Source organism: Taudactylus pleione, unplaced genomic scaffold, assembly GCF_031769625.1.
Source record: "Taudactylus pleione unplaced genomic scaffold, aTauple2 ptg000393l, whole genome shotgun sequence".
In the NCBI taxonomy this organism is placed as follows: Eukaryota; Metazoa; Chordata; class Amphibia; order Anura; family Myobatrachidae; genus Taudactylus; species Taudactylus pleione.
The window spans coordinates 13,969,268-13,994,796 of record NW_028284794.1 but is presented as its reverse complement, the minus strand read 5'-3'; the positions used below and the strand labels follow the sequence as shown (position 1 = coordinate 13,994,796).

At 45.1% G+C, this 25,529-nt stretch overlaps 1 protein-coding gene across 1 annotated transcript in view; it reads left to right on the top strand.

Moving 5' to 3' along the window:
• LOC148507498 (complement C3-like) overlaps window positions 1-25,529 on the top strand; it is a 134,980-nt gene that overhangs the window by 59,960 nt on the left and 49,491 nt on the right. Inside the window, exons 9-16 of the mRNA XM_088446066.1 lie at window positions 1,802-1,922; window positions 2,009-2,124; window positions 21,443-21,586; window positions 21,738-21,950; window positions 22,041-22,238; window positions 23,705-23,866; window positions 23,935-24,064; window positions 24,553-24,621. Coding sequence (XP_088302192.1) covers window positions 1,802-1,922; window positions 2,009-2,124; window positions 21,443-21,586; window positions 21,738-21,950; window positions 22,041-22,238; window positions 23,705-23,866; window positions 23,935-24,064; window positions 24,553-24,621 — 1,153 coding nt within the window. The remainder of the gene's footprint in view (window positions 1-1,801; window positions 1,923-2,008; window positions 2,125-21,442; window positions 21,587-21,737; window positions 21,951-22,040; window positions 22,239-23,704; window positions 23,867-23,934; window positions 24,065-24,552; window positions 24,622-25,529) is intronic.

Sequence of the window (25,529 nt, the reverse complement as noted above, 5' to 3'; positions counted from 1 at the left end):
GATATCTCAGAAGATAATTCACAGTTATAAGCTCCCCAATTGTAAATGCTAATGAATAAACAGAGTAGTGCATGCAAACATGTAATTCGCACGCAATGCCGATCTGCACATTGGTGATCAGTGATTTGCAACTGCGCAAAACTTTCAGAAAACCCCCAAGGCGCAAGCGTTACACAGACTGTGTGCACAAAGATGCTGTTACGATCGGGACTGGTATCAGTTCGCGGGCAGTGGCTGGTCTCATGAGCCTGTTATGGGAACATTGCGGAGCGAGTCAGAGAAAGCGGCAGCATTCCGAAACGCGCAGCCTTAGCCATAGAGGCCATAGACAGATGGTGAAACTGCACCTGCCATAGGGCTCATTCAAGTGTCAATGGTGAGCACGATGGTGCGTCGATGTTGATGCCTAAAGAATCACGGGCAGTATAATTGAGATGCTGAAAGGGGGCGTCTCCCTGGTCGTCTGGCTACAGTGCACAATTGCGACACTCCCACGGATATCTTGCGTGTGTTCGCAAAATGGCCGCCCAGTTGACAGCCCAAAACTGCCCATTTGATAGATATAGAGAAGTGGCCATGTGCGGAGCCAACGCCAAAGTGCATACATGGTGCAACATACTGTATACGCAGTTTGCTAAAAAAATGGCTGCATGCGTCCGCATTGGGAATTGCGTGCGGCTCACAATCAGGTCCAACATATTTACTTTGTTGACCTGATTCAGATAGTTGCAATGCCCATGTTTATGCAGGTGGGCGATTATTTGTGGTCTGAGTCGTACTGCGCATGCATCAACTTTCATTACCATTGTCACTCTCAGTGATTCGCACAGTGACAATGAGGGGGTGGTGACTCAAAAGCAGTCTTGTCGTGACCTTCTTCGGGGCATGTCTCAGCCTGCAACTACAACACCATATGTACAGGGGCATTTCAAGAGAGGAGGGGGCCCCTGTGCAGACCCCAGTGTGGGCCCCCTCCTCTCTCCGGCTGTCCTGTGGTGCAGCACTGGCAGTAGATTCTGGCTTAGGGGGGGAGGGTTAGGTTTAGGGTGTGGGGAGGGGGAGGTTAGGTTTAGGCACAAGTGGGGGAGGTTAGGTTAATGCACCGGGGAGGGAGGGTTAAGGTGCGGTGAGGGGGAGATTAGGTTTAAGCATTAAAGGGGATGTTAGGTTTAAGCACTGGGGAGGCGGGGTTAGGGGAAGGGAAGGGGGAGGAGGTTAGGTTTAGGCTGCAGGGGGAGGTTAGGTTTGGGCACCAGGAACGGAAGGTTAGGGTTATGGGGAGGGTTAGGATACTCATCGACAGATGTCTGTATCCTAAGCCTGTCTGGATGCCGGCGTTGGGATTTCGACCGCTGGGATCCCGAACGCTGGTGTCCCGTATCCAACCCACCTGGAACAGACCCTGCAATGCCACCCGGAGCATCCTTAGGGTGCGTCGGACGTTTACACTGCCCCCCGGAGCATCCTGAGGATGCTCCTGGCATTGCTGTCATTCCCCCCTCCATATGACATTATGCACTCAGGGGGCATGGACGGCACAAGGGGCTGGGACACTCAGTTACGGCACTGGTGATGGCATTACCATACATCTTTCTGAACCAGGCCCATAATTCCTTAACAATTCATAATTCATGAAGACGATATACCAACACAGTTTGGACTCTAACCAAACAAGGCTAAGAGCTCATTTTACAGGGTATATTTCAAGAGTTGTTGACACATCTACAGTAAAGTGTTTTTAGGTTCTGGTTAATTTACTGATATGTTTTTTTCTATCGCTTGATGTTAATTGTCCTCACAGGTGACACAGGGGTCAGCAAAGGCAACTCTGCAACGCTATATGATCACCAGCCATTACCCAGACCCAACCCTTCTCCTCGGAAGTTCTCTCTATGTCACTGTGGTCGTACTAACAAATGCAGGTACGGTATGAGGGGAAGATTGTCTTCTCCAGGGATCCGGATAAAGGACCTAGATGGTAACAGTGGTGGGGACATATCTCTTACAGGCAGCGACATGGTGGAAGCACAGAAGACAGACATTCCTGTGGTTAAAACGGCATTCGAAGTGCTTTTCCCCAAGTCCTCTGAATATTTCAAGCCTGGTCTGCCGTATATGGCTAAGGTAAGGACATCAGGGAATCCACTCACTACTTTATAACGTTCGTCATAGTAGAGGGAGAATGTGTGCCCCGTAAACAACTTGCCTAGTTTTGCATGTCTATCTTGGACCAATGGGCCCGATTCAGCTTGGATCTCAGGCCCTGATTCAGAGCCGGACGCTCTGACAGAGCGCCCGCTCTGAATCAGGACCGGCTCTCTGGTTTTTTAGAGCGGCCTCCTGTGTCCATCAACAGCTATAGCGAGCGGCCAGGAAAATGGTCGCGATGGACTCATTGTAGGGTCTCATTGCCACAAGCCCCAGAGTGCTTTCGGCTCTAACAGAGCCGAAAGCACTCCCACTGACATCACTTGTGATGTCAGTGGGGCCAGCCCCAGACGGTAGGCGTTCCCATGGGAACGCCTCCGTCTGGGCAGCCACGCCCCCGGCCTGCCCACCAAAGGAGGCGTGCTGTCACTCAACATCGACAGCACGCCCTCTTTGGTACGAGACCCGGAGCGACGGATTGCCCGTCGCTATCCGGGTCTCGCGCATGTGCACAACGGAGCCGGCTCCATCGTGCGCATGCGCACTGGGCCACCATCGACCTGCTTGCGAGCGCGTAGCGCTTGCTCGCATCTCTGAATCAGTCCTTCAGTGCTAATATGCATGCAATCGACCGGTTGTTGTGTACTGAGCATGCGTATGCATCAAAATGCGCGCGCAAATCAGCCACTGCGATTGGGACTGCGATCGCAGTGACTACGCAGACCCATCTCAGAGGGATTGACAGGAAGTACCGATTGTGGGTGGTGACGGGGGTGGCCGGCGAAACGCCGCCATGCCAGTGCGTTTTTGAACGCCGTTGCAGGGACATGCATAAATTATTCACTGCGATGCTGTACGCAGCCTGAGGACACATAGCGTGTGCTGAAATGTGCAATTTCTGAGTAAGGTCAGACCTTGTGCAAGTGTGCGTGAAGCTGTGATGGTACTCGATGGTGCCGATAGTTTTGCAGTCTTGCTAAACATTACGGATGCGTGTAAGGTAAAGTGGGCGTCCTTATGTAGTGCTGCGACGGCATAGCGAAAGCAATGGATTAGCATACTACTGCAGTTGAACTGCGTGCGTAATCGCTATTGCAAACGCAGTTGCGATCGGTAGTGAATCAAGATTCAGGATTGAGATTGAGGCTGTATTTTTGGAGTAAAAAAAAAGATATTTGTAATTTTAAGTGGGGTAATAAAGCGGACATGTAGCTGATATACATATTTTCCTTGGAGCTGGTATTGACATACAACGTATGAATAAACTTCAAAGAGTGTAAAAGAGGGAGGGGCCAGTGTGAATGCTTAAAATGTATTGTTGTTTTTTTTAACGTTTTTGAATGTTTTTATTGAAATCAACAGACATTACAGTGGACATTAAATATGCTTTACAATTATTTTGTGCTGTAATACAGTTTAGATGTGGTATAAAAATGAACAAAAGAGCAGATAAGATAATGGCCCTCATTCAGAGCCGCACGTTAACAACAGTACGCTCGTTGCGTTCCGATGTTGACTAACCGCGCATGCGTCGGTGTTACACCGCGCATGTGCGTACGGCAGATTGCGAGCTTTTTTTCTCTCGTTCCTAAAATAGCGTACAGGAAGTGACATGTCAAATGTGATTGACAGAACAGGGCGTTTTTGGGTGTTGACGGGGGTGGAGATGACAAAACGCAGGCGTGGCGAAGCGTTTTTGGGGCGTACATACATTAGCAGATGCGAACGTCAAATGTGTTCGGACCGTCTCATACGTCACTGAAACATCCGCTTTCCCTTCAAAATGCTCGCACAGCTTAGGGTCAGGATTACTCGACCACATTGGCGATGGCCTTCTCCTCCGTCCCGGGACTCCACGATGGTGCAGCGATTAATCGCGGCTGGTCAGTAAAGTAATTAGTGTTGGATTGAAATCCGGCTTGGTATGTGTTTGGAAAGCAGTTTATTGGGATAGCACAAAAGCGTACGCAGGTGGAAATCAGAGCTGCTAATGTCATGATTACATAATCAATTAGCGTACATTTTTGGGCTTTTATTTTGGCCACAATTTGGTGGTTATGGCCTATTGTAAAAATAATGTCATCATCTTTTAATTAGCTCCCCTTTTTTTTGGTTTACTGTGGAATTTGCATCGCTATGTGTTTTTTTAAACGTTCCTTAAAGAGGCCTTTTTTTTAACAAAAGAGGGTCAGTTTTTGCGTTTAAGGCCAGGATTAAATGTAACCCATTTGTACAATAATGTCACAATACAATGTCAGTTTTTTTTTTTAAATTTATTGTTTACACACAAACAAATTGGCATAATATTGTATTGCCTTTTTTTGTGGCCAAGATATTTGATCAAAAAAAAAACAAAACATAACTACTAACATAATCGTAAATACAAAATTTAAAAACATTTCACAAGAAAGGAGAGGGAAGTTTTGACCAGAAAGGAATATGAGCCAAGCACAGAAGGAAAGTGGGAAAAGTCGCCATTGCTGTCACCGTTTTCTCGCCCGTTTGGCTGGGTGAGGGTGGGCGCCAGACCGGGTCCGGGATGCCATCGGGCTGGCCTGTCCAGAGGCAGATGTTGTGGCCTCTGGACTAGGCACAGGGCTAGGCACATTTGGAGGATTGCCTGATGTTGTGCCAGAGGTAGAGGATCTGGATGTTCCGGCAGGAAGGGAGGTCGGCTCCACCATGTGCTGGCGAACGAGCTGCTCCAGGGCATCGGCGATGCGGATGTTGGCCCTGGTATTTTCCGCCAGGGCCTGAGCAATGGTCACGTTGGCCGCAGCATTTTGCTCCAGGGCCTCAGCCACCCGTATCAGACTGGCGTCCATCCTCTGCAGAATCTCCGTATGGCAATCCGATTTAAAATTGAGTTCTGTGAGGAGGCCCACTGCCTGCGAGGGGGCACGCCCTGGACTGGCTTCTGCAGGGTCCTCAGCCGGATGTACTGGTTCCTCCCCTGCAGAGTCAGCAGAAATTCTGCGGCCAAGGCTCCCCTCTGGAGCAGACTCATCCGCCTCTGTCTCTGTTAGGAAATTGGAGAAAAGACTCACATTAGAATCTACATATTGGCACAATAGCATTTCTGAGTTGGTGACATCACAAGACTTACCTTGGCCAACATGAGGAGCCGCAAAGTCTGGCATGTCCGTATCCATGTTGGACACGCCAAACACCTCCACAGCCTGCACACACCCCTGTGCCATCTCTTCTAAGTCTGTCAACTCCAATGACACAGGGGTGGGACCCCCACCTGTCCCCCTTGCATGCCTAGCCCTGTCGGCAAGTTTTTGTTTTAGACGATATTTGAAGTCTGCCCATCTGTGGAATGAATTTGGAACCATTATCCTTTTTTTTACAATGGGGTTTGTTTATAGGATGGGAAAGTGTTTACTTACCGCCGTTTGACATCCCGGGCTAGACGGACATAATCACCCACCCTATTGACAGCAACGGCGACCTCCTCCCACATTCTCCACTTCTGGCTTTGGCTCATATTCCTGGCTGCCTGGGGCAGGATGTCAACGCACTTCTGGATCAAAACCTCCATCTCCTTGCTTGTGAAATGTGGCTGCCTTTTTTTTTTTGCAGCTTTGGCGGGTTGACTGGGGCCAGCAGTCTCTTCCATGTCATCCTCCTCACCTATTTGGGTAAATATGCAGATTTAGCCACTTCACAACTTGCACAATATTATGTTTTAAAATACTCATTGACACAAAATGCATGAAGGCCTTACCGCCGCAATTTTGACCATTGTTTCCCTGGTTTGAAGCCATGTCTCTGCTTCCAGCATGAAATCATCCAGAAATTCTATGTGATTTCGTGACGTATTTATACATGCGTCGTTAGTTTGCGGCCGCATCATTGATTGTGCGTCCCTATGATTCATCCTTAATTTGTGCGGGAAAATAAACACTATTTATGGCTTGGTGTGTGTGGATTCGAGGTGGGGTTGTTGGAGTGTTGTTGGTTAAGTGGTTTGGATTTGGTTGGTTGGTTGCGTTTGGAGGATTTTGGAGAGTTGTTTTTTTGTTTGTTTTTGCTACATTTCTTTGGTTTTTCCGTTCGCATTTTTTTCATTTTTTCAACATCCTTTCCTGATTTGGTAAGTTTTGTGCATTCAAATTTGTGGCCAATTGGTGTATTCTTCTGTTTTGTGGTTAGTTAATTTGTTTAACACTCATTTCATCTTTGTTAGTTTTTTTTTGTTTTCGGACCCAAAGAAGTTTTTTGAGGACATCTTATATATTCGAGTTGGGTAAGTCCATTTTTTGTCTTGCATTTGCGAATGAATTACGGCATTTTTGACTGTTGGTGTAGCGCCTTGCATTTGCGAATGAATTACTGCATTTTTGACTGTTGGTGTAGTGACTTGCATTTGCGAATAATTTACCGCATTTTTGACTGTTGGTGTAGTGACTTGCATTTGCGAATAATTTACCGCATTTTTGACTGTTGGTGTAGTGACTTGCATTTGCGAATAATTTACCGCATTTTTGACTGTTGGTGTAGTGACTTGCATTTGCGAATAATTTACCGCATTTTTGACTGTTGGTGTAGTGACTTGCATTTGCGAATAATTTACCGCATTTTGGACGGCTTATTCATCATATAATCCAGTTTTGCTTTTCCCTTTTCCATTTTTTGGGTCCATTTGAACCCTATTTGACGTACGGTGTGCAATGTAGTTTTCATGGATGGCCAAATGTGTTTTTCCGTTATTTTCTGTGTTGGCTTGCAACAATTTTTAACCAAAAAAAAAACCCTTTAAATTTTTGACGTCTCATTGTTGCCTTTTTTACAGTTTATACGTATCATGACAATACCCCGGCATGTAAGCAGCTATGGATGGTATCAGAAAGCTAAGTTGTTTTTTCTTACTTTTGGGGTGGGTCAAAAGCCTTACATTGTAAACTTTGAATTTCAGGTAGATCTGGGGCGAATTGTTCTGGCCCTGCTCCCGGAAGACGACCAACCTCAAACTCGTCCCAGGCGTAGGCATCGTAGGCATGCAAGGCCCCAGATATTTCGAACACGTGTCACCCTTTTTGGAATGCCCGATGATGAGGTTTTAAGACGCTACCGTCTACCTCCCAAAATCATCATAGACACTCTCTCATTAATAGAAAGTGATCTTGAGCGGCAAATTGACAGTCCAACAGCAATACCACCACTGACGCAATTTATGGCGGTGTTACATTTCTGTGCCTCAGGATCGTTTCAAACAACGGTCGGAATAGTGGCGGGCATCTCCCAATCCTCCTTTTCCCGGATCCTGAGGGCAGTGATGGAGGCACTTTTCAAGCACCTCCATCATTTTATTAAAATGCCTTTGGATATGGGTGCCCTTAGTGTGGCCAAGGCCAATTTTTACCAAATAGCTGGCTTCCCACACATCATAGGGGTTGTGGATGGTACTCACATACCACTTCAGCCTCCAGCACGGCTGGAGGCCATATTTAGAAACAGGAAACACTATCACTCCCTGAATGTAATGGTGGTATGTGATGCCTCCCTCCAGATCCTGTCCCTGAATGCTAAATTACCCGGAAGTGCTCATGACTCCTTCGTCATCCGGCAATCAGGGATATGGCAGAAATTAACCAACCTACAAGCTGGTGATGCGTGGCTTCTGGGTAAGTGGAGACCTTTAGTACATAACAATGTTAAGCTTGATACACAGTGTTCCTGATGTGGTCTATTTTTGTTCACAGAAGACAGTGGATACCCTTGCATGTCCTGGCTGCTCACTCCTTATTTGGCTCCCACACCAGGGCCACAAAGTGCGTATAATTCCGCACTTACAGCCACCAGGCAAGTGGTGGAGCGCTGTATCGGCCTTTTAAAAGGCCGATTCAGATGCCTCCACCGCTCTGGTGGCGAGCTCATGTATGTGCCGGATATGGTGTCTAAAATTGTGGTCCTGTGTGGGATATTTCACAACATTGCCATAAGGAGTGGTGTCCCAATGCAGCCAGAGGATGCCTTACCTGAGGATGGCCCCCCCGAGGTTGGTCGAAGGTCAGTATGTGGGGGGGCCATACGCGATGATGTGGTGGCCAGATTTTTTAGGTAAGTTTGTTCAAAACTCCAGTGTTTATACCTAATGTGTTTGTTTTTTTTGGCAAACATCTAATTTATTTTTAATTTTCTCACCATCTTCTGTTTGTTCACATAATCTTTGGCACTCCAACGCTCACTACTTCCTGCTACCCTTACCAAACCTGGATCTGGTCCTTTTGGGCATATATTCTGGAACCCATATCGCAACGCCATGTTTGTGGAATCATGTTGGCATGGTCCTTCGTCAACCAGTTCTTGATTTTGTGTTTTTATTTATTTTTTTCTTGGTATGTGTTGTATTTGAATTTATCACTGTGTATTTTTTTTGGGAGTGACCACTTTGTTTTCTCTGTTATGTGGTGAATAAATGTTTGAAGAGTGAAATGGTCTTCCTTTTTTGGGACGTTAACAGCAAGTGTAACCAGGTTAACACAAGTTACATTTGACTAAGGGGTAAACCAGTACTGACGCCAGATGAGCAAAACTGAAATATGTTTTCAGCTTTCCAATCCACACCAAAAGGAAGCCTGGCCCAACCTTGGGATTTGTAAGATTGGCCTAAGCAGCTTGCGCACCAAGTAGGAACCTGGAAAATGTAGAAATCTGAAATTGACACTACACCCAAAAAGGGAAATTACATTGTTACTGTTATGTGTTTCTGGTGTCTGTTTGACATACAAAGACAAAACACAATCTAACTTTTAAAAAAGGGAAATCCTTGCAGGAACTTATGTCAGGCTAAACTATCTTGGTTTTGGTTTTTAAAAATGAGCCACAACGTATATTTGTCTTTAAAATTTTATTGGGAAAATACAACAAAAAAAAAAAAACTAATGCCGAAGGAGGCCAGACAGCCGGTCGAGGGCCACCAGAAGGCCGATTACATGGTGGCGCATCTGCCCCACAACATCCGCCACCTCTTGCCGACGCCTCTGTTCCTCTGTGGGTGAGAAAAGTGTGTGGGTTAATACAACAATAGGGACTCCACAGAAAAACATTAATTAAAAAACTAATCACTCCTAAACCCAAAAACATAAATAAAAAGGGTGGGCTGGCAAAAATACAAGGCCTAGGTACAAATTCCCACAGGTATGATATGTGTATGCTTAAATCACCAGGAAGAGGTAAAGGCAAACCTTCACAATCAACAAAAGTCAAGCCACAAAAACACGAAGAAAGGCACGACACATGATTACATACAAACAGTTTGTGCTTTAAAAAAAAATAATAAAAAACATACCGGGAAACAAATCGGGAGCTCCTCGGAGGATCCGTCATTCCCCAAAGAATGGGGCGGAGTTATGCAGGACTCCGGGGAGGGGGTAATTGGAAGAGGGGTGGGTGGAGGAGAGGGGGAAGTGGGACGGAGGGGAAGGAGTCCCGACATTTCCGGGAGAGGGTCTGGGAAGGATGGGGAGGAGTGGGGAATAGGCGAAAGATTTGGGGTGGAGTGTTGGCTGGGGGTTGGGGAGAGTGGGCGGGAACGCCGACGTTGACGGCGGAGTCTTGGCTGTCCCCCTAAAATATGTCAAATAAATTGCGTTTAGTTTATGGACAAATCCGGCCAAACAAACAAAAAAAAAAAAAAAAAAAAATAGCAGTAGAATTAAAAATTCATAAAAAGAGGGAAAACATGCAGACGCAGATATGAGTACAAATAATAAATAGAACAGACAGGAAAACATGCAGACGCAGATATGAGTACAAATAATAAATAGAACAGACATGAAAACATGCAGACGCAGATATGAGTACAAATAATAAATAGAACAGACAGGAAAACATGCACACGCAGTTTGCCCCACAAACACAAACATTAAAACCACAATACATAACACTTACTTGCCAGGATCTGCATGCGAAAGCATGCCAGCAAGCGGGGCGTTCGCCGTTGCAGGTCGGACCACCTGCGCTCCAGCTGCCCAATGTTGCGGCGTGATCCAAAGGACCGCAGGCGGGACCGTACCTCCGCATACGCGGAGCGCTTCTGCCGGTTGGTCATGGGTTCTGGCTGGCTGGTGATCCGGCGATCCATGACCTCCGTAAGCACCAGCAGCTCACGCCTGGTGAATGCGGAGGCTCTCATGATGGCAATGGTGTTTTTCTTAAAAATCATTTTTGATAAAGTGTGTAAAAATTTTCTGATTGGCTAATGTATTTTGGAAATTAACAGGAGCAATTTTATTGGTTAGTGTATGAGTCATGTGTTCGACAGGGCCAGAAATCTATGGAGAGTTAGGATAGGCTTGATGCAGTGACATGCGTAAGCAAATTTAAATAAAGAAATGAACCCAGGGAAATATGCGGGGATACACAGCAATAGTACAATTGTTTAATTGTGGTTCACATGTTTTTTAAACAATACAAGCGAATGTTTCATCCGTACGTATTCTGCGGGTAAACACAAACACAGACAAGAGTAAAGTTTCTTGCATTGTGTTGAAAAAAAACAAACAATTAAGGTAATTGATACATTGATTGGCATGATACGATTGATGGAGGTAGGCAGAATAAAGGAGCAGGTAATCGACATCTGACAAGGCCACTTCCTGTTTATACTTGTGCGTGCGTTCCTTTCAAGCCATTTCGGGGATGTACGCTCGCTATTTCGTACGCTCGTTAGTTAGAGGAGGGGTCGTCAGAGTTTAGGGAGGAATTTTAGATGCGAACGAAAATACGAGCGAGCCATTGAATTTAAATATTTTTGTACGTACGCCTAACGTACGTGCGCCCGCTTGCGTGCGGCTCTGAATGAGGGCCAATATACCATGCTTAAAGAAGTACAAACTTGCAGTGTAACATTTTATAGAAGGTAGAGACAACTGCACCATGTATTTCAGTCAACCTTCACAACAGTTGTGCGAGTGTATTTTTACTTGATGAACTATTGGCTAAAAACAAACTAGCAAATAACAGTAATAAAACAAAAGATATGTTTTATAACCACTTCAAAAAGACAATTACAACAGTTAGTGAATTCATTTGGGCTTCAAGCAGCTGTCCCGACGAGCCCTAGCACACTAGTTTTGCAGCCAGAACAGTGCCTAGGACAGTGGTTCCCAAACATTTTAGAATCACGGCACCCTAGAGTATCAGCCTTGTTTTCACGGCACCCCTAAGTTTAAGTTTTTATTAAGAAATTCAGAAAAAAATAAGTAAAGTAGTAAAGTGAAGTAAATTGTGCTTAACTGTCATCCTTAGGGTCAGTTATGTGGTGGTGGGCAGGTTTGTGCTTCTGTTTGCCCACATATTTACATTATATTAACCATATATAATTTGATTTTGTGCTGGACCACCAACCTGAGGCACCCCTGCAAGTGTCCCGAGGCACCCCAGGGTGCCACGGCGCATAGTTTGGTAAACACTGGCCTCGGTGTATGAAAGTGGTGACACCACACAGAGGGCCTGATTCAGACCCGCTCACGAGTGCTATGCGCTTGCAAGTGGGTCCATGGTGGCCCAGTGTGCATGCGCACGATGGAGCCGGCTCCGTCGTGTGCATGCGCGAGACTCGGATACCGACGGGCAAATCGTCGCTCCGGGTCTCGCTCCAAAGGGGGCGTGCTGTCGATGTTGAGTGACAGCATGCCTCCTTTGGTGGGCGGGCCAGGGGAGTGGCTGCCCAAACGGAGGCATTCCCATGTGAACGCCTCCGTTCGGAGGCAGCCCCACTGACATCACGAGTGATGTCAGTGGGAGAGATTTCGGCTCTGTTAGAGCCGAAATCTCTCTGGGGCTTGCGGCAACGAGACCCTACCACAAAAGTCTTGTCGCAAGCCCGATGGTCGCGATGGTCTTGACCATCGCGACCATCTTCCTGGCCACTCGCTATAGCTGTGGGTGGTCACCCACAGCTATGCGAGCGGCCAGGAGGCCGTTCTAAAAAAAAAAAAGACCGGCCCTGATTCAGAGCGAGCGCTCTGTCAGAGCGTCCGGCTCTGAATCAGGACCAGAGAGCAGATAACTGTGGGCGGCACCATCGCTGCCCCACTGTCCCTGCAACTGGCCAGAAGGGTGCCTGGAATGGCACCCTGCAGTCAGTGTCGCTGCTGTGGCACCCCCAGAATGTCCTTTGGATGCTCCAGACATGCACCCTGCAGCCTTTATGACACCTGAGGATGCTCCCGCAGAGCTGCTGCACTTCCTGGTCCTGAGGCCCCACCACTTCCGCATGGCATCATGCTGTTGGGGAAGGGAGTGACCGGCACAGAGCTTTGGTGCTGTTCACAGCTATTTAGTAGAGGCAAACTTTACTACTGTTGGATTTGCCCTGGCAACATTACTGTGTACACACGAACACTGAGAGGGCCTGAGAGGGCAGAGAATCCCTATTCTCAATCCTTGGCCTTCTTCCCATAGTAAAGAGTGGGACTCTGGGAACTAATGCCATTTGAAGATGGCGTCAGTTCCCGCAATCAAACTCTGAAAACGTTTAGTTTCTGGAGTTTGATGAATGTAGTTGCCAATACTAGTACATCTGGACTGTGCTGTGCGCGAGCTATCGATGATGTTCCCTGTGTTACAGCATGCTGAATGGGTCTGCTACTAAAGTATATATATATATATATATATATATATATATATATATATTAGGGGTGTGCACCGGCCACTTTTCGTGTTTTGTGTTTTGGTTTTGGATCTGGATCTTTCTTCGTGTTTTGGATCTGGATTGGTTTTGCCAAAACCACCCTTCCGTGTTTTGGGTTCTGGGTTTTGTGTTTTGGATCTGTATTTTTTTGAAAAAAAGCATAAATACAGCTTAAATCACAGAATTTGTGGGTTTTTATGCTCCTTTGCTATTATTAACCTCAATAACCTTCATTTCCACTCATTTCCAGTCTATTCTGAACACCTCACACCTCACAATATTGTTTTTATGGCCAAAAGATTGCACCGAGATAGCTGGATGACTATGCTAAGCGACACGAGTGGGCGGCACAAACACGTGGCCCATCTAGGAGTGACACTGCAGTGGCAGACAGGATGGCAGTTTGAAAAACTAGGCCCCAAACAGTACATACTGCAAAGAAAAAAAAGAGGTGCAAGATGGAATTGTCCTTGGGCCCTCCCACCCAACCTTATGTTGTATAAACAGGACATGCACACTTTAACAAACCAATCATTTCAGCGCCAGGGTCTGCCACATGACTGTGGCTGAAATGATTGGTTCGTTTGGGCCCCCACAAAACAAGCTGGCAATTAATCTGTCCCTGCACAAACTGGGTCTACGGAGGCAAGATGTCGTCCTCATCCTCCTCATCCACCGATTCCTTGGATAAAACAGGAAAAGGGATTTAGGTGTCCCTGGACTGCTTACGGTCTTAGCCAAAGTTTCTGAACTTGACAGTAACTTTTTATGAACGCGCTGCAGGTGCCGTATAAGGGAGGATGTTCCTAGGTGGTTAACGTCCCTACCCCTACTTATTTCACCTTTACATATGGTACATATGGCAAGACAGTTGTTGTCCGGATTTGGATAGAAATATTGCCAGACCAAAGAGATGGAATGTTTGGTCTTCTGCCCAGGCATGACCGTGATGGGCTTTTTCATCCCATGGACAACCACTGTCTCCCCCGGAGCCTGATTTAAACAAACCACATCACCATCAGAATCCTCCTCGCCAACTTCCTCCTCAGTGCCAGCTACACCAGTATCCTCATCCTGTTGTACTTCAACAGTGACATCTTCAATTTGCATATCAGCAAGTGGACTGTGGGTGCTCCTTTCAGCACTTGCAGGGGGCGTGCAAATGGTGGAAAGAGCCACCTCTTCCCGTCCAGTGCTGGGAAGGTCAGGCATCGCAACCGCCACCACACTTGGACTCTCCTTGGGGATTTGTGATATCTTCTTAGAACGCACAGTTCTTCGCTGTGCTTTTGCCAGCTTAACTCATTTGATTTTTTTAGCAGGAGGAGGGCTTCCATCGTCATGTGAAGCTGAACCACTAGTCATGAACATAGGGAAAGACCTTAGCCGTTCCTTGCCACTCCGTGTCGTAAATAGCATATTGGCAAGTTTACGTTTCTCTTCAGATGATTTAAATGTTTTTTTCAAGGTCATTTTCCTGAACTTTGTCATTTGGGATTGTATGTGCCCTCTACAATGACATTGGGCATCGGCTTTGGCAGACGAAGTTGATGGCATGTTATCGTCTAAGTCTAGTGGCAGCAGCTTCAGCACTAGGTTTAAGTGGTTCTTGATCTTTCCCTATTTTATTTTTATCGGAGAAAGTTTGGTCCTCCATTTATGTTATATTGATATATACGTGCGGCTAAGGCGCACACAAACACAGAAAATATTTTTTTATTTTTGTTGGAGACTAGTGCACTTTGAGGGTTACACGACCCTTTAAGAAATCAGCCAGCCGGCCCTTTACTTATGGGACATAGGCGCACGCTTGGTGCTGCTCCTTTGTTGATGCACGTGCAGCCACAGTGCACACAATTCACAAACACAGAAAAAAAAAAATTATTTTGTTTGGAGTGCCCTTTGGGGGTTACAGCACCCTTTAGCGGTCAATCCAGCTGGCCCTTTATTTATGGGACACAGGCACACGCTTGGCACTACTTTGTTGATGCACGTGCGGCTACTGCGCACACAATTCACAAACACAGAAAATATTTTTTTATTTTTGTTGAAGACTAGTGCACTTTGTCGGTTACACCACCCTTTAAGAAATGAGCCAGCCGGCCCTTTACTTATGGGACACAGGCGCACGCTTAGCGCTGCTCCTTTGTTGATGCACGTGCAGCCACAGTGCACACAATTCACAAACACAGAAGTTTTTTTTTAATTTTGTTTGGAGTGCCCTTTGGGGGTTACAGCACCCTTTAGCGGTCAATCCAGCCGGCCCTTTATTTATGGGACACAGGTGCACGCTTGGCACTACTTTCTTGATGCACGTGCGGCTACTGCGCACACAATTCACAAACACAGAAAATATTTTTTTAGTTTGTTTGGAGTGTACGTTGGGGGTTACAGCACCCTTTAACGGACAAGCCAGCTGGCCCTTTACTTATGACACAGGCGCACGCTTGGCACTACTTTGTTGATGCACGTGCGGCTACTGCGCACACAATTCACAAACACAGAAAATATTTTTTTATTTTGTTTGGAGTGCCCTTTGGGGGTTACAGCACCCTTTAGCGGTCAATCCAGCTGGCCCTTTATTTATTGGACACAGGCGCACGCTTGGCACTACTTTGTTGATGCACGTGCGGCTACTGCGCACACAATTCACAAACACAGAAAATATTTTTTTATTTGGTTTGGAGTGTACTTTGGGGGTTACGGCCACCTTTAACGGTCAAGCCAGCCGGCCCTTTACTTATGACACAGGCGCACGCTTGGCACTACTTTGTTGATGCACGTGCGGCTACTGTGCACACAATTCACAAACACAGAAAATATTTTTTTATTTTGTTTGGAGTGTACTTTGGGGGTTACAGCACCCTTTAACAGACAAGCCAGCTGGCCCTTTACTTATGACACAGGCGCACGCTTTGCACTACTTTGTTGATGCACATGCGGCTACTGCGCACACAATTCACAAACACAAAAAAATATATATTTTTATTTTGTTTGGAGTGCCCTTTGGGGGTTACAGCACCCTTTAACGGACAAGCCAGCCAGCCTTTTACTTATGGGACACAGGCGCATGCTTGGCGCTGCTCCTTTGTTGATGCACGTGCAGCCACTGTGCACATTATTCACAAACAGAAAAAAAAAATATTTTTTTTGCACTTGGGGGGAGCACCCCTGACGGACAGAGCACCCCCTGGACAACACTACAGCACCCCTTTAGGACTGGGACACTGCACAGGACTTTGGAGTGGACACAGCCCCTATGGACACCTGACTGCACAACACAGTCCAGCCAGCCCCTATGGACTTTGAAGTAGTGGACACAGCCCCTATGGACAACAGCAGCACAGCACAGCACAGCACAACACTACACTGCACTACACTTCAAAACTACACTACACTACACAGCCCAGCCAGCCCTAACTCCCACCCTCCCTCTTCACTGTCCACAGCCGAGTGAGAAAATGGCGCCGACGCGGGTACCTTATATAGGATCCAAAACCCGCGAGATCCGACAGCGGGATGATGATGTTTTGCCTCGATTTCAGATCCGAGTCAGGCGGGAAAAGTCGAGCCTGACTCGGATCGGCCTCGGATCGGGGGGGCTCGGGGGGGTTCGGATTTCAGAAATCTGATCCCGCTCACCCCTAATATATATATATATATATATAAACACACACACATATATACAGTATATATATATACATAGGCACACGCACACATATGTATAAAAAATTACACCCACTCTACCTATACCCATTTTTGTATAGTATATATTTGGAAGTAGCAGCAAAATGAAGGAAAAAGCTGACATACCACACCGTACTCTGTTGGTGAAGGCTCGTGCTGCCGCGTGGCCTGTCATTGTGGCTCCTGGGTGGGACTGCCAAAGAGGGTGTTTGTAGATGCAGAGGTGGAGGGGTGCTGCAGTTGCTGTGTGGCAGCTCACTGTTATATTCTGCTCCCTGGCTGCGGCCTGCCATGTTGTTCAAGGGTGCAGTGTTGTGGTTGTTCAAGGGTGCAGTGTTGTGGTTGTTCAAGGGTGCAGTGTTGTCGGACTGGGGCTGCAGTACATAAAGCGGGGGGTGCTTCTGCATCACTGTTGTCCTGTCAATCAATGGGCTAGGGCTGCAGTTCGTAAAGGGGTGCTGTGTCGTCCAGGGGTGCTCTGGCAATCCAGGGGTGCTCTTCCCCAGTGTAAAAAAAATTAAAGTTCAAATTAATAACTATCATTCCACAAAAAATAAAAGATCTTTTTTATGTGTGTGTTAGCTACGCTATTATTGTTCCGTGACACTGCCAGCCTGACCGCAGTTTATCATCCACGTATTTGTGACTCTGCAGGTGGTCCATCCGCACTCCGCAGGGGTGCTTTGTTGTCCATAAAGGGGTGCTGTGTTGTTCATCAAGGGGCTGCTGCCTCATCCAGGGGTGCTCTTCCCCAGTGTAAAAAAAAAGTTAACTAAAATTAGCATTCCAATAAAATAAATAAATAAAAAATGAAAACATCTTTTTTACAGTTTTTTTGTGTGTGTGCTAGCTACGCTATTATTGTTCTGTGACACTGCCGGCCCGACCGCAGTTTATCATCCACGTATTGTTACATTATAAGTCATAGCGCAGTGTGTTATTCTTATTCATGAAAATTCTTGTGACACTGTAAGTGGTAGCGCAGTGTTTTACTCATAAAAAATCTTGTCAACTGTAAGTGGTAGCGCAGTGTGTTATTCTTTTCTTATTCATAATAGAATTTGTGACACTCTAAGTGGTAGCACAGTTTTACTCATAAAAATCTTGTGACACTGTAAGTGGTAGCGCAGTGTTTTACTCATAAAAAATCTTGTGACACTGTAAGTGGTAGCGCAGTGTGTTATTCTTTTCTTATTAATAAACAATCTTGTGACACTGTAAGTGGTGGCACAGTGTGTTATTATTTTCTTATTCATAAAAAATCTTGTGACACTAAGTGGTAGCGCAGTGTGTTATTCTTTTCTTATTCATAAAAAATCTTGTGACACTGTAAGTTGTAGTGCAGTGTGTTATTATTTTCTTATTCATAAAAAATCTTGTGACACTGTAAGTAGTAGCGCAGTGTGTTATTCTTTTCTTATTCATAAAAGAATTTGTGACACTCTAAGTGGTAGCACAGTTTTACTCATAAAAATCTTGTGACACTGGTAGTAGTAGCGCAGTGTTTTACTCATAAAAAATATTGTGACACTGTAAGTGGCAGCACAGTGTTTTACTCATAAAAATCTTGTGACACTATAAGTGGTAGCGCAGTGTGTTATTCTTTTCTTATTCATAAAAAATCTGGTGACACTGTAAGTTGTAGTGCAGTGTGTTATTATTTTCTTATTCATAAAAAATCTTGTGACACTAAGTGGTAGCGCAGTGTTTTAAGCATAAAAAATCTTGTGATACTGTAAGTAGTAGCGCAGTGTTTAACTCATAAAAAATATGGTGACACTGAAAGTGGTAGCTCAGTGTGTTAATACTTTCTTATTCATAAAAAATATAGTGACACTGTAAGTGGTAGCACAGTGTTTCACCCATAAAAAGTCTTGTGACACTGTAAGTGGTAGCGCAGTGTGTTATTCTTTTCTTATTAATAAAAAATCTTGTGACACTGTAAGTGGTGGTGCAGTGTGTTATTATTTTCTTATTCATAAAAAATCTTGTGACACTGTAAGTGGTAGCGCAGTGTGTTATTCTTTTCTTATTCATAAAAGAATTTGTGACACTCTAAGTGGTAGCACAGTTTTACTCATAAAAATCTTGTGACACTGGTAGTAGTAGCGCAGTGTTTTACTCATAAAAATTTTTGTGACACTGTAAGTGGCAGCACAGTGTTTTACTCATAAAAAATCTTGTGACACTGCAAGAGGGAGCTCCGTCGTGCGCATGCGCCAGACGCGATGAGCGAAGGAAAGTCCTTCACTCGTTGTGTCCGATCAAAGGGGGCGTGCTGTCAATGTTGATTGACAGCACGCCCCCTTTGGTAGGCGTGCCGGGGCGTGCCTTCCTGACGGGGGCGTTCCCACGGGAACGCCTCCCGTCAAAAGCCGGCCCACTGACATCACTAGTGATGTCACTAGTGATGTCAGTGGGAGTGATTTTGGCTCTGATAGAGCCAAAATCACTCCAGAGCTTGCGGTTGAAAACCTCAACCGCAGGCTCCGGCTCGCAATTTCGATGGTCGCGATGGTCTCGACCATCGCGGCCATCAAAATGCACGCTCGTATAGCCTGTGGGTGGTGACCCACAGCTATACGAGCGTCCAGAAGGACGCTCCATTTTCATGGAGGCCGGCCCTCATTCAGAGCGTGCGCTCTGCTCAGAGCGTACGGCTCTGAATGAGGGCCCAAGTCCTTTATTCGCTTCGCCAGGATCCAAGGGTTTTCAGGATCTTTCAATCGGAACAATAAATTTTGGCAACCGTGCTCGATCCTAGATCTAAATCATACATTGTGTCTTTCTTCCTAATGGACACAGATCTGAATAGATGCAAAGAGCTGTTGGTAAGCAAATTGTCAGCTCAAGCATCACATGAAGCAGCGATAGCTCCTCCTTCAGTTTCTCCAGCAAGTGCAGCTGCCTGGAAAAAAATACTTTCCCAAAAAAAGACCCACTGGTGATGCAGATGAGTCAACCAAATTAAGGTTTGACATCTGGTCGGGTCTAAAAGAATTGCTTACAACTATTGAGATCTTTACCATGACTCCATCTGAAACAGTCAACATTCAAAGAATGGTTGAGGATTATTTTAATGATAGGATCCAAATCGGCATGTCAGACAGTCCGTTTCACTACTGGCAGGAAAAAAGGCAATTTGGAGGCCCTTGCACAAACTGGCTTTGCTTTACTTGAGCTGCCCACCCTCCAGTGTGTAATCAGAAAGAGTTTTCAGCAAAGCCAGGAACCTTGTCAGCGATCGGCATTGGAGGCTACTTCCTCAAAATGTGGAAAAGATGATGTTAATCAAAATGAACTGCAAATTTCACGAGTAAGACCTTTACCGCCAATTACATCCAAAAATTACAGAGACACCTGAGGTTGTAATGGTGGATTTCATCGGGGACAAATTAATATTGTGTGAAGATGATGTACACACTGATGAGGGTGAGGAATTGGATGATGATGGCGACAACATCTTGCCACTGTAAAACCAGTTTGTGCATGGAGAGATCATTGCCAGCAATGTCAGCTGCCCGTTGGTAGCTTGTTTTATGGGGGCCCAAACAAATCAATCGCTTCAGCCACAATTGGCAGGCTCTGGATTGGTTTGTTAAACTGTGCATGTCCTATATACAACATAAGGGTGGGTGGAAGGGCCCAAGGACAATTCCATCTTGCGCCTCTTTTCTTTGCATTATGTGTTGTTTGGGGCATTGCTGTTCATTTTATAGTTTATGAAACTGCCATCCTGTCTGCCACTGCTGTGTTGCAAAAGTTTAATAGACATCCTATATTTTTTAAACTGCCGTACTTTTGTGTCGCTGCTCTGAAGCTTACTTTTTTTCATAGTTTCATACTGTATTTATTTCAACTAAAATCACAAATAAGTATACTTGCAGAATACTCTTTTGCCATTTTTCAACCTTGATTTGTAGATACCAACCTGGTGGGCTTGGTTTTCCTTGATCATAACAGCCATGTTTGGTCAAATGCAACTCAAACACCAAATGCAAAGGCTATTTTGTGATGGTATCTGGAGATGTTCTCTCTCCTCCCCTTCCAGCCTTCCTATCCATAATACCAGAAGCACAATGATAACAGATGTTTAGTACCAGACTTAAAAAATCCATCTGTCCCCTTCCTGTTCAGAGCTTCCGTTTTGTGTGTTGCCACAGACAGCATCTCCTGCATGCCCATTTCAGTTTTAAAAAAAATACTGAACCACCACAAGAGCTGTTGTGCCGTCGATATTTCAATCCCATTCCTGTTTCCTTAAGTTGAACTGCCATGTGTTTGTGCCGCCCAGTGATGCCACTTAGTTTAGTCAGCCAGCTAGCTTGGTGCAAATTATGGGCCTAAACTGGATGAAAACAATATTGTGAGCTGTAAGGTGGTCAAAATTGACTGGAAACAAATGGAAAATAATGTTATTGAGGTTAATAATACTGTAGGAACAAAAACAGGCCCAAATTATGTGATTTTTTTAATGATTTTTTTAGAAAAAATACAGATCCAAAACCAAAACCGCAACACTCAAGGGCGGTTTTGCCAAAACCAAATTCAGATCTAAAACACGAAAGAGCTACAGATCCAAAACCAAAATGAAAACACGTGGTTCGGCGCACATCCCTATGATTATTATTATTATTATTATTATTATTATTATTATAATGATAACGTTTATAAAGTTCCAGCATATTACGAAACACTGTACATTGCGGAGGTCACAAATCAATTGCAAACAATGACATAAAACAGAACTTAGAGATGGCCCTGCCTACACGAGCTTAGTAGTGGGATAACCGTGGTAGCTGGTGGTGGCGCTACTGTGATGCCAGCCATTGCCAGTCACTAATTATAAACTCCTGCAGCATGGATATTATTCCATTTCTTAATGTATACATTAGACAAGTACAAAACGGTTCAGTGCTTTACGTTACTCATATAGTATCTGTATATATTTTTTGTTTCCAGCTTTTACTGCAAACACCTAATGGCCTCCCGGCACCCAGAATCCAGGTTTGCACAGTGGATGGTAATTGTGCAATAACCAGCGCAGACGGAGCCGCTCAACTCAACATAAACACAGATTCGAATATCCAGGAGTTGCAAGTTCAGGTCAGTGATTGGGGACCCTGTCGGTCCATGAATTTGGTTCCCCAAAAAGACTCACCCAAATTTTTTCTCACTAGTTGAAAAAACACGCTTGAATATTACTGTTACCAAATGTTATCCTAAACGAATGACCTGATGCATGGATTCGTTTTAGGTGAGAACAAATGCCGTTGGTGTTCCTGAGCACAGACAGACCACAGGATCACTGAAAGTGAAAGCTTACAGACCACAAGGGGAATCGGGAAACTTTCTGCATATTGGAATACAGTCAACACAGGTGAAAATAAGTGACACTATAAGTGTGCAGTTCTACGTGAAGAACAAGAATGCGAATGTCCAGAAAAGCATCAGACACATCACCTACATGGTAACGCGTTTCACATTTCATCACGTTCTGGTCCCTGACACTTCTTCCTTTTTGTTTTTAGAGATTGTTTATGTCCTGTTCTCCTCTCAGATCCTGAGTAAGGGTCGGGTTATAGAAATGGATCGTCAGGCAAGAGAACCCGAGCAAGCCTTTATAGTGGTGTCACTGGTGGTCACAGAGAAATACATCCCGTCCTTCCGCATTTTGGCATATTATGTGGTGCCTAGCACTGGGGAGATTGTTGCAGACTCTGTCTTGGTGGAAACAGTGGATTCCTGCATGCGGAAGGTGAGATGCTTCAATGGCTGTGACGTGGAAGTACAGTTGTTTATAGTGTATAGGTCATGAACATGATCAGCAGGCATTGCCAATACCCACAGGGACTGTTACGTTCTCCTCACACAGGTCATACAACCTCTGCAGCCTCTCCTCCCAGCTTATCACTCCCTCCTACTCCTGCCTCTGTGCCGCTCCCCACCACTGGAATTCTCTCCCTCTACTTATCAAATGCTTCACCTCTCTCTAAAGCTTCAAATGGGTTCTCAAAATCCCCGTTTTTATTTCCAGCTGTCATCCCAACATTGAGCTTTATGCTCCTCACTCGTTCTCTCTCCCCTGTGTGTCACCCCTGTCTCACGAGCAGGGCACTCATCCCTCATGTGTTTTTCCATCCACACGTATACCATCATCTCTTCCCCACTGCCAACAATGACAATAGATCTTCAGCCGGTTATGCTATTGTGGGAATTATGACCATACCTGCCTACTGTCCCAGAACATATGGGAGACTCCCGAATCCCAGGTGGCTCTCCCGGGTTGCCCGGAAAAAGTGGGCGGTCCATGCAGCTTAATGACACAGTTTGCACTGAATCACATCAACATGGCATTGTATAATTGGAGGGTGGGGTCACAATTACACAATTGCTGCTTTTTGGCTGCCCCTTCAGATGGCAGCCAAAGAAATCAGCAAGTGCGATTATTCTTATTGCAGCAATAAGAAATTAAGGATCATCTGAAAGTATGAAAAATCCCATGCTGGAGCCCGTCCCTGCCATGTGTTAGAAGTGAAGTAATCACCGGACGCTCTTCTGCACATGCCTAGTCTGCTGATTACACACGTGCGAGTAGAGTGCCATCCAATGGTCCCTCTCCTGGTAACCCCAATATCTGCTGCTGTTCAACGAGAATACATTTAGGGGATAGTTAATATTTGCAGTTGTTTTGGGGGGATATTCCCACAAATAATCCTAAATAGGTCCCTAAGTCTTTTGCTCTGTTTATCTTTTTGTTTGCACTGCTTCTTTTGTTCTATGCAAGGAGCTGTGGAACCTTTTTGATGTCATAATAATAAAGGATAATTATAATATTAATAGAAAGGATGGATATATATACGCAACAGCTATATATGTGAAAGAGCAGCAAGTAGATTGTGCTGTTTTGAAAAGTATCCAAATGAACCATAGAATTTTCTAAATGCATTTGATGGAATCCCAAAAATATGGTAACAGCAGATCAACAAGAGGGACATCAAGTTTCTTGACTTATGTGAACTGATCAATCAACTGTTATTCAGGTTCTATAATGACTGGAATTATTAAATTATCCCCATCAGAATGTATATGCTAGACATGTATTTTCATGGTTTCTACAGAAAATAAGAATACAAAGCTACTACAATATGGTGGAAGTGAATATAATTATTAAAGGATATAAAAGCCCAATGTACAGTAAGCATCATATCTCTTATCTGGCAGCTCGAATTGACTGAAGACCCCAATAATATAGTTTTGGACCCTGAACCAGGAAGTTCTTTGGCTCTGAAGATCACAGGAGAACCTGGAGCCTACGTTGGGCTGGTGGCTGTGGACAAGGCTGTCTTCGTTCTGAACAAAAAGAATCGGATGTCACAAGACAAGGTGAGAATGTCAACAAGAACTGTTTATGGGATAGAAGGTGGTGGTCCTCATCTTTGGTTTTTTCTTAGATTTGGAAGGAGGTGAAGCGGGGTGACCTTGGCTGCACATCTGGTGGTGGAGTGGACAACGCTGGAGTCTTTACAGACGCTGGGCTCTCTGTGACATCCTCCATGGGCCTTAACAATCGAGGACGAGAAGGTGGGTTTTGGAGGAAAAATGGCTGATCAATATTGCTGAACACATTCAAAAACAGTAAAAGGATGCAGACAATGACAGATCTGCAACTGTAGATCAATGATAATGCCAAAGAAGATGTGTTCATGATTGGGTGGAGGGTTTAAAGGCAAGCCTGGATTTGATTTTCACGTCTAGACTTTTTGCTGTTCTCCCACCAACTCCCCATAGACACCAAGCTCAACGGCTCCATCCTTCACCTAGTCTCCTCTATGCCAAAATAAATGTATTTTATTCCACTACTAGTAGAAATAACCAATCATTTTGACATACATTAGGAAATAAATTAGGTAAAAAATATATGCTGTCCCCTTTCCTGCTATTATTACGCCTGTACCTACTGTAAGTGGCCTTTTCAAAAACTTTGAGCATCTTTAAAAATTCTAAATGTACAGTATATTACAGAAGAGATGAATCTGTGGTTGAGCCTGTTGATCGTGATTTCTTTACAGATCTGCATTGTGAAAAGCCTCTGAGAAAGAAACGCTCATTGATATTAAATGAAGCAAAGGCTAGAAAAGGTATTTATCCAAGTGCAGGTCATTCGTTCTTGGAAGAACCTGCCGGTGAAATTGTAGGATTGTGCTGCTGAGATACCATTTGCATGTTGTTAAGACTGAATAGTGGCTTCTTGCACCAGAGATGAGATAAGTGACAGCCAGCTGATCAATATTACACCAACTTATTTGCATACCTCAAAACTTTCCAAACACAACCCTTTAGGCATACCCATGATCTGACATGGTCTCACCACGAACAGCACAGTCACTTGTCCTTTACTGGTTACACATTGGTCCTAGAGTTCATGAATTATGTCTCTTTTTGGTGGAAACAAAGGTTGGGACTGTTGTAGAAAAGAGGCTGGTCAGTTGGGAGTACATACTTAGGTGTCTATGTACTAAGTCTTGGAGAAAGACAAGGTGAATGGATATAAAGTACCAACCCAGTGTTCCCGCTAGGCTGTTTTAGGGGGGAGGGGGCACCATGCCCTGCCAGATTTTAAAAAGGCAAAATGCGCTCTGCCCTTTAGTGGTGACCACTAAAACAGCCTGCCGTGTGCCTTCACCGCCAGGTAATAGATGCCGTGCACAGGCTCATGGCATTTGTTCACTGTGAAGGGAGAGCTTGGGGGAAGCCCTGCACCTCTGTAAGTGCTGGACACACACCCAAGTGTGACGCCCCCTACCTAGTCAGCCCCTCCCCCTTTTCAGGAAAGACTCCCTACCACAGCGCCCTGTCCTGGCCTCAGTCTAGCGGGAACACCACAACAAATCAGCTCCTAACTGTCATTTCTCAAACCCAGCCTGTAATGTAGAATGACAGTTAGGAACTTATTGCTTGGTATTTTATCTCTCTCCACTTTAATAATCAATCGACATCCCTGCTTGCGCTGCACAATGGGTGGCAGGCCAATCAGGTTAGAGGGCAG